This window comes from Triturus cristatus, chromosome 2_2, assembly GCF_964204655.1.
Source record: "Triturus cristatus chromosome 2_2, aTriCri1.1, whole genome shotgun sequence".
Classification (NCBI taxonomy): Eukaryota; Metazoa; Chordata; class Amphibia; order Caudata; family Salamandridae; genus Triturus; species Triturus cristatus.
In genome coordinates this window covers 292499560-292509800 of record NC_140582.1, presented here as the reverse complement: position 1 = coordinate 292509800, position 10241 = coordinate 292499560, and the positions used below count along the sequence as shown (strand labels likewise).

At 43.3% G+C, this 10241-nt stretch overlaps 1 protein-coding gene across 1 annotated transcript in view; it reads left to right on the top strand.

The window, feature by feature from the left end:
* Window positions 1–6166: 6166 nt before the first annotated feature.
* The window catches only part of TEK (TEK receptor tyrosine kinase), a 542264-nt gene continuing 538189 nt past the window's right edge, over window positions 6167–10241 (top strand). The window contains exon 1 of the mRNA XM_085641331.1: window positions 6167–6413. Within this exon, the coding sequence (XP_085497457.1) occupies window positions 6362–6413 (52 nt within the window). The 5' untranslated portion in view covers window positions 6167–6361. The remainder of the gene's footprint in view (window positions 6414–10241) is intronic.

Here is a 10241-nt window from a genome sequence, read left to right as displayed (position 1 = left end):
GAAGCTTGGAGAATGTCCTGGAAAGCGGAAATAGAGAGATAAAAAAGTACATATCTTGCAAAGATCTTTCCCTTCTTAGGTGGAATATTCTTAGTTTAAAATCTAAGATGAATAAAAATGAGGACCATGTTCAATATCTAAATAAGGTTTTGTTTTACATCACAAACGGTGTTGCAATTGAGCCACTTGTTGGTGAAGGTAGGTTTCACTTCATAGGCTAGAAAATGCAAAAAATATGGCATTGGAAGTGTGCTGGCAAATAAAGATGTTAAAATCTAGCAGTTTCTTTTAAGAAACCTCTGCTATGCTACGTGTGTTTTTTTTCGTTTAGCTCACTGGGCACCATATTATGGGCCTTTTAATGCACCTGGAGATCTTGGGGCATATTTACAGGCCCCTATCGCCACCACAACATCACTTTCAGTGACATTGTAATGGCGATAGCGGCCTCGCTTTATTACAAGGCAGTGTTAAGTCAATTAACGCTGCCTTGTAAATAAAGCACTGTTAGACCTGGCATCCTTGGCGTGGGTTTCCCTGACTTTTTGCCTCTACCCCCTGTGTTTTTGATGCCGTGCTGGATTTCGTTTTTGCGGGATTAGACGCTTTGGGCACTTTGCCACTGCTGATCAGTGTCAAAGTGCAAGTGCTCCCTGTGTAAATTGGTATTGTGATTGGTTCTCCCTGATTGGCATATTTGATTTACCAGTAGGTCCCTAGTAAAGTGCACTGAGTGTGCCAGGGCTAGTAAATCAAATGCTACTAGTGGGCCTGCAGCACTGATTGTGCCATCCACATGAGTAGCACTTGAAAAGATGTCTCGGGCCTGCCACTGCGGTGCCTGTGCGCAGTTTTAACTGCCATGTCAACTTGGCCAGTGCACCCACTTGCCGGGCCCTACCCTTTCCTTTTCTTACACATAGGACACCACTATGGTAGGCCCAAGGTACCCTCCTGGGCAGGGTGCAGTGTATGTGAAAGGTAGGACATGTACTGGTGTGTGTAACATGTCCTGATAGTGAAATACTGACCATTTCGTGTTTCACTGTTGAAAGGCTATCTTGCCCCATAGGAAGAATGGGGAATGCATTGTAACATTTTACAAGCATATCTTCCAGTAGGGATAAGATGGAAAAATGGAGTTTGGTATCCCTGAACTCAGGATTTAATAACACATCTTTTAGTAAATATGTTTTTTAAATTGTGTGTTTGAAAATACCACTTTTAGAAAGTGCCTATTTTCTTGTTCTTGTTCAACCAGCCTCTGCCTGTTTGTGGACTGACTGTCTGGTTTCAGCGTGACAGAGACAGAGGATGTGCATTCCCTGTAGACAGCCTCTGGGGGGTTGAGGTGTGCCTGGCCCTTCATGGATGGCTCAGCCCTGAGCTGAATAGACCTTGGCTCCATATAGAGTGGTGGGGGAGATTTATCTTGCACCTGAATGTAGCCTGTATCCCTTGCACAATGCTACCTCCACCTCCTGTGGTCATGCTCCACCAGTGAAGGCAGAACTGGTTTGAACTGGGCTCAGAGCCCCCTGCACAAAGAGAACAAAAACATTTTGAGGTATACGTATCAGACCCAAAACCCCAGACTTTAGACTACTTTTGGAATCAAGAGGAACCTTTGCCAAGGAGAACAGCTGGAGAAACTGAGAAGTACTGCCCCTTTGCTGTGTGTCTGGGGTTGGCCTACAGTAGCTGTTTCTGCCAAGGAAAGGAGAAGGACTTTGCTGAGTGCTGTGTCCCCTGCTTGAAGATCTCCAAGGACTTGAGTAGAGCTTGCCTCTTGTTATGAAGTCTCGGGGACACAAAGACTTTACTCCCACCTCCCCTGAACTTCCTTGCTGGAAGTTGTGACCTGCCAAGAGGTGCCTGTGACTGTGTTGGGCCTCTGGAGGTTGTTCCTGCTGTTGGGAGCTGGAAGACGCCTAAGAGAAGTAAGAAAACCTGTTTCTGAGACCGGCAGCGATGCTGCTGTGACACTGAGACCTCCATCGAGGCCCGGGGAACCGCTCATGAAGTGAACGACGCACCACCCGGCCTGCACCGCAGCTCCGACGCTCTTCGACGCCCGCCGATGCCTGCAGTTATCGGCCATGCCCGACACCAGCGCTCACAACAACTCCGTTGCTGCCAGCGCCTGCATCCTGTTATCGCGGTGCCGATAACCACAGAGGGTGGCTCCACGAACTCGCCGACTTCGCATCATCACTGGAACCGACGCCACACCGCCGATACAATCGCCTTCCCCTGTCCTGGACATGACACATTGCGTCATCGCGGACACGACGCCTTGCCTCCCCCATGCCAGCAAGGGATCCGGCCTCGACATTGCATCATCACAGACTTTGTTTCCAAGGTACTGTTTGTTTGGGGGTCTGTGTGACTCCGTGCTCGACGCCTCGCTCCTCACGGTCGGCGCCGTACTTTGGATTTATTGCTGTCACGACTTCGCAAAAGTACCAGGTGGTGCTATTTGTTTTCTCCAAACTTTATTTTTGCAATATCCTTTCTAAAGTAATTTTTCTTAATACTTGTATGTTGGATTTTTGTTGTTTTGGTCTTGTTAAGTTTAGATAAAGATACTGGGCCCGATTCACAGAACTAACTTAAGACAAAATCCTAAACTTACTACCATTTTGGTATTCACAGAAGGCACTTACTCATTTTGGTGTTCACAGAAGGCACTTACTCATTTCGGTATTCACAGAAGTTAGGAGTCCTAACTTTAGGACTCCTAAATGCCTTCTGTGAATACCGAAAGTCTTAAAATTAGGATTTTTCTAAGTTTAGTAGTAGTATAGTTAGGACTCCTAACTTTAGGGCTCCTAAATGCCTTCTGTGAATACCGAAAGTCTTAAAATTAGGATTTTACTCAATTTAGTAGTAGTAAAGTTAGGACTCCTAACTTTAGGACTCCTAAATGCCTTCTGTGAATAACGAAAGCCTTAAAATTAGTATTTATCTCAGTTTAGTAGTAGTATAGTTAGGACTCCTAACTTTAGGACTCCTAAACTGAGAAAAATCCTAATTTTAAGACTTTTGGTATTCACAGAAGGCATTTAGGAGTCCTAAAGTTAGGACTCCTAACTTCTGTGAATACCGAAGTGAGTAAGTGTCTTCTGTGAATACCAAAATGAGTAAGTGCCTTCTGTGAATACCAAAATGGTAGTAAGTTTAGGATTTTGTCTTAAGTTAGTTCTGTGAATCGGGCCCACTTTATTTTTCTAAATAAGGCACCCTTTTATGCTGTCTTTAGCATGAAGCGTAGGGCAATGGGTGTTTCGGCGGGCGTTACCGCAACACCCATTGATTTTGACGCTGCCCCCTATTTACAAGGGCAGCGTAAATAGGAGGCACCACCAAAATTAAGACCAGAGAAAACCAGGTCTTAAACAGGTGAAATGAGGAGAAATGCTTTATTTCTCCTAGCTTTTGCTGTTTCCATGTGTGTTGCCTTGTGCAGCACACATAAAAACAGCAAATTACCTAGGATTGTTTATGTGCAGAAAGGTCCCCCTTCCTGCACATAAACAATCATTTATATAAAATTCAGTTTTCCAACTTCTATGTGTGCTGCATTAAGCAGCACACATAGAACTTGCAGAGGCCGCCACTCCCACGAAAGTGGAGATGCTCAGGGGCCGGCGCCATAACCCACGACAAGCCCTGGAGGAAAACTGATTCTGGGAGCCCAAAAGCGCCCAGAAGCAGTACCAGGTGTCCACGTCCCCCCCCCCACGAGCGCCACAGTGGCGCCAGGCCTCTGGCCAATAAAGGGCCTCACAAGATATACGAACCCCCCAATGGGGGAACAGCAACCGCATGGCGGGAAAGGTGTTGGGGGATATATGCCCGCTCCCCCAGGTAGCTACTATTGTCGTGGAGCGAGGAGCGGCGCACTTGGCTTTTTCGGACCCACCCACCCGCACCTATGAAAAACAGCAGTGTTGCAGTGCTAGACAGCAACATGAACGTTGGCGGAGAAATAATGGTACAATGGTTGGCTAAGGAGACACACCAACAGGGTGGTGTGTCAGAGGAGGGCCACTCACCTTAGGATGCTGCACGGCAGGGTGAGTTGGCCGAGCAAAGGAGGGGGTAGCAATGGAGACGGCACTCGCAGCCCAGACCCGACCAGATGGCAGGGCACAAATCGGTAGCGAGTTGGGGTCTAAACCAGGGAGAAGCTACACCCCCTACACGCAAAGGGCATGGGAGACCAACCAGACAGTGGTCCCAGAAGAGACAAGAAAAGAAGGACTACCAAGAACTAACAAAAAGAACTGGTTTGGGTGCCATTTACAAACTGGGGAAGTGCACAGAATGTACCGCAATGTGATATGCATAACATGCTATGGTTATGTATGATTTATGACCAAGATATGGCGGTTTGCAAATAACAAAGATGACCAGGGGTCATACTAATGATGGCCAAAAATGAGTATGTACATAATCCTAATAAACTGCGGCCAACAACGTTTTGCAACTTCTATGTGTGCTGCATTAAGCAGCACACATAGAAGTTACAAAACAGCATTTAAAGATTGTTTATGTGCAGCATTTAAAGATTGTTTATGTGCAGGAAGGGGGACCTTCCTGAAGATAAACAATCTTACCCTCAACACAGGCATCCTTGCACTATGGTGCAACGGTGCCTGCGTTTTCGCTACGCAGCTAAAGTAAGCACCAGCGCAGGGGGGAACGCAGGGCTACACCATATTCTAGTAAATATGGTGCAACCCTGCGTTTTTAAAGTGACGTAGAGTGTTGTTAGCCTTCTTGGCTTAACGACACGCTTCGCCACTGTATTGTAAATTTGCCCCCTTGTTTCCAACTGTCATTTTCTAGGGTGGGTTTTGACCACTTAATGGGGCTCTTATTAAAGTTTTGTGTGGCACTAGCTTGGCGCAATGTAACACAAAACAAAACGCCTATTTATTATACATTCGAAAGGCCTGCGAGTGCAGTGTAAAATAGTGTTCTGCTCATTTGCGCCTGCGCAAGCATTAGTAAATATACACCCTAGAGTGTTAATCGTCCAGAAGTCTTCTGTTTGTCGTGCGTTGGTGTGTTCAGAAAGTTTATGTGTTTTCAGTAGAATCAGTGGATGATCCTCAGAAAGAGGAGGCAAGGGGTGACTCTTGTGACCTTCCATGTACATGAATATTTCGCCATGGTTTGAAGGTGAGTCAAACGCTCATCGCTAACTTCTGCTGTAACCTGCAGGTCATAAACATGATTCCTGGTACTGTCAACTTAGACTTCGAGATTTTAGGGTCAATAAATTAAATACCATTATACTGAGTAATTGTAATATGTGGGGCTATATCACATAAACAGTGTTGTGTGCCACAACATGTGTATTTTAAAGCACACATTCACCCCTTGGAGCTGAATAACAAATGCTTATTTTACCCAACTCGATGGTACTCATTTTATTAACCCTGTAAGTATGAAAGCCCACTTGGATTTGAACCTGTGACCATGAGGTAAAACACGGACTATTAAAGAAGGTGCATGACTCCACTGAGCCACCAGACCCGGCCATAAGAGCGGTACTGGAGATGTTGCACACACAGGTTTGTGATAGCATAATTTCTATAATTTGTTAGAAGTGAATTGCATCGTGCTTGAGGATAGCACTGCTCAGTGTGCTTTTCGTTGCTGCCTGTAAATAACATTTAGCTGTACAAAATAAAATACTGTTGTCAACTTCTACGACTAAAAATGTAAATGCTGCTGACACAAACCTGCTCCTGTGATATAGGCAATACAAGTGACAAATTCACTTACCGCAAAACTCTTTCTACGATAAACCCTCTAATATTTACAGCGCCTAATCATGATAAAATGGCTGTATATCCTATAATGTTTGAATAGCATGGAGTTGGACTCATTACTGGAGCCTTTCAGTAATGTTGTCATCATCCCCGAGTCTAAATCGAATACATATCCTCTTATATTCTCACTCTGACAGACAAGACAACTGCACGGATGTAGCGCTGCTGTGACTAGACAGGCACTGTAATGCGTCTGCCAGCGCCGGCAACTAAAAAATGCCTTTAAAACCGTGTTTTGGCCAGGCTAATTCACAGAGGAAACAGGAAAAGGAACTTGAAACTCCCTGTGCTGGGACAGCCGAGAGAGCGCGTGCTCCCTTTCACTCCTGTGTCGCAGTTGGAAAGAGGACGTCACAGCGCCGGAGCTTCTCGCGCTTCACTCGATTATCAGCAGTCAGCGGTGATTGGCAGTTGGAATTTGCAGGTGTCCCGTGCATTGAGACACGCAGCCCATGTCAAGGAGACCATAAGCCTATGAGCTGCCGTGGAAACTGGATGGATGTGTTTTGGAAAGCATGGATTTTTTAGCACATTTTGTGTTTTGCACCGTCAGCCTTCTCATTTCAGGTAAGATTTTCTTGCTGCTTTTACACGGCAACATTTTTGTTAAACATGAAATTTACAAGGTAGCCATGCTTTTTAAAACCCAGCTTAGAATGTAAATTGCTTTATTGTGTTAAAAATAAAGCTGCAGCAAAATGCGTGGCGGAGATTCATTGAAATATGGTTATGTTTAGCTGTGCTAGTTTGCAATTTTAAAAGGAAAGTGGCGTTTTGAAGTGGGGAAAATAATTTTCTCTCGATATGAAGCCTATATAACCTTGCAGTTGCTTCACCGCAAAGCACCCTTTTTAGAATCCCTGGGCAAATTACCCAGCACACAGCCAACATTTTTGGAATTCCTTAGACCAGTGGTTCTTAAGCGTTTGACTGCTGCAGACCCCCCTACTTAATCGTTATTGGAATACGGGGACCCCGGCCTAAGCATTTTCGAAAATATGAACTACAAAACAATACACAAAAATACGGAAACAAGCACTTATCATACACACAAATGATGAAATATTTTAATAAATTCACAAATATGTTTTTAAAAATCTGACATTGTAATTTGAATGGCATAGTTGAGCTTATCTAAATTCAATTGAGGCCATCCATAGTCCATACTGTATTCTGTTTGAATCACTTGCACTGCTGCTCCTAAAATTCAATTTGACAATACCAACTTAGTTATTAGCCTCACATTTAAATTCCTTCACATGTACAGAACATTTAGCAATTTTCTATTTTACAGTTTGCTTCTTTATTTATACACACCATATGAATCTTTTATTATTTAATATTCTAAGCAATCGATGACCCCCTGAGTAGGTGTCGCAGGCGCCCAGGAGTCCCTGAACCACAGGTTAAGACCCCATCGCATTAGTCCGTTATCCTGCAAACAGCCACCATTTTTAGGATAATCATTTATAGATCCTTCAGCACATTATACACCACAAAGCCACCTTTTTTAGAATCCATTGGTAGAATATTTATCACACAGCTACCATTAAAACAAATATTTTGGCAGATTACCGACTATTTTGATGATCCTTTAGCATCTTACTCACAACACAGTCATCATTTTTAGAATCCCTCAACACAAAACGCACAAAGCAGCCTCCATTTTCAGAATCACTCAGCACGTCACCAACGGCAGTTTACCCACAACATTGCCACCATTATGAGAATCCCTCAGCATGTCACCAACGACACTGCCACCCTTTTTAGAATTCCTCAGCATCTTACCCGCAACACAGACATGATTTTTGGAATCCCTTAGCACATTATGCGCAACTCAGCTGCCGTTTTCAGAATCTCTCAGCTGGTTGCTCTCAACATGGCCACCATTTACAGGATCCCTCGAAAGGGTATCAGTTAATCTCTAGTGAGAGCTAATGGCATGCTTTTCTGACAAGTGTTTAGTTACTTCATGCAGCAAAAATATAGTTTATTTATTTGAAAAAAATAACCAATTGCATCAGTTTCATTACATGTACAGTGCATATTTTTACTTTATCACTCGGCATATTATTATGTGATAGAGAATTGTTTCAGTGTACATTTTGAAATCAATACAAATCATAGATATATATATTTATTTAATAGATTTGTATCTAAAATTACTCCCAAGAACAAAACCTTTCCAGTCCCTGGTCGGAGAATAATTCCAATGGGCAGTTTGAAATTACTAAAGGCGATTTTGAAGTGTGATAGTTTTGATCAATATTATTTTTTTCTGTATTTTGTAGGTTTGATTTCCCCTTGGTATTTTTGACTGGTCATATCCCGTGAACAAAATTCGGCTATTTGTTACCCATTTTTTGTCATGGGGAAGTGGAGGTTCACATGCATGCAGATTGTCATGTTTCTCATGTATTTGTATGTTCTCCAACAGAAGTCCTGAGCATTATTTTAGGCGTCTGTCCACCGTATTCCCATCTCCTCTATTGAGTTGGTCTGGCGTTAAGCTCTTACAATGGCTCACGCTGAAAGAAAATTGAATAGACTGACTCCATGTAACCTTGGTTGGCGCTACACTGCGGCTTTCCACGCTGATGAGAATTGAGACATGGTTTACTGTAGAGTCCTCAAAATGCAAATTTTTATGCACCATTGTTTGGAAATCTTTTCATTTGACGAAGTTAAGAAGTTTTACCACTGCCCCATATTTCTGTGGAAATTGTCACTTTGTGACAATTTATATTGGAAAAGGCAAACTTACAGGGAACCTATTTTGCATACTTTTTGCGTCTTGTCTTGATTTGACTAGAGTGAAAAATGTCTCGCGGTACTTTGGAAAGGATTATGCAATTCGCAGATAATCTTGCATGGGAGGCAAATTAAACTGGCATACTTTACAAATGGTGTGGTGCGGGAACTTTGCATAACTTTGCCAGTGTTAAAAAATTTCCCACACCCATATGTAATACACCAAATACCTCTTTCTCTGTGCTCAGGGGCAAGCTAAATTCAACTTTCCGATTTTTTCATTTCACATAGAGTTGAACAAAACATGCCAGAGTCCCGTGAGGTCACAGCAAAGTGTGCCAAGGAGGGTCTACCGTACTCCTGAAGCTTGGCTAGAGGCTGTGAGGGATTTACCCAGCTCAATGTTTAGATGAGGCCCGTGTTGTGACTGCTTCCTGTCTCTCTCTTTTACTCTCTCTATCTTTCTTCATCTCCCTCTCTATTAATCTCTCCTCTACCCAACCTACTTGTGGTGTTAGGGTTTACATCACATATTTCAAGTTGATTGGTGCTGATGTGGGTGGCAGTGGTGTTAAAGATGACTTCATGTCACTAGGGCACCTTGTTCACTGTCCGGACCTTTGAGGTAACAAATTGATGCATTATGGGAGCTACAGTGCTGTCTCAATTCAGTAGAACAAATTGGGCTTACACACCTGAAAATGATCTGTATAAGGAAATCCCGGGAATGGAATAGTTCTCTTCCAGTAATATAGAGTCATCTGGTAATCCTAGGTGGCAGAGGCCTGCTTTATAGAGGCTTTTATTCCAATGTGTTCTCAGTCTAATCATTAGGTGCCTTTTGGGGTTAGTGTCTTCTGCTTATTGCCTGGGTGAGCCTAGGATAATTTTAACATTTAGCACCTCTCCTTGTATTTTCCTTCTCCCCCTCATCCCAGAAGTGCAAATCTGCAATGTTGATTTAAATCTTGGGATCCTCTCTGAGGTGCACAGACAGATTTACTAAATTAGTGTGAGCTGGCTTTGAGCCCAATCTTAGCATCAAAGGGAATCAGGCGCAAGCAAGGGGCCAAGCAGTACATCGCCTTAGATACCCATGTGCTACATTTGTGCTATACACGTCTGACCTCCATGAGGTAGTATACACATAGGAATCTGTCCTGGAGGATTAACTTGACTAGACATACTTGGCTAGGCACTGCTGGCTGGACTTTGCACCACAGTTCGAGGCTCAGCATCAAGTAGGGCAAGTGCTGCTGATGATGTCATTGACACGTTACTTTTTCTAAATCTGTTGCCACCCCCTTTTCTTCTTCACATGTTACAGTGCTGTAATTTCTTATGCAGTGCTCTGTTGTGCATAAACATGAGTAAACAAATAGCCCTGTTTCGAAATAAAATCCTAAAAAAGGTAAAACTATTGATTCTAAATAAAAGTCATAGTTTAAAATGAGACTTTCTGGCACAAAAATGGCACTAAGGCCGATTCGACCCATCATCCTAAAACAGTGAGCAGAGAAATTAGTGTAATTGGAAAGAAATGCAGAAAATAACTTCGACTTGGGAAAAGGGTATAGGCTCCTAAGGGGCGCCGAGTAGGCCCTATTGTGCCCATTCCTCTATAAACAACGTTCTTATATCTAA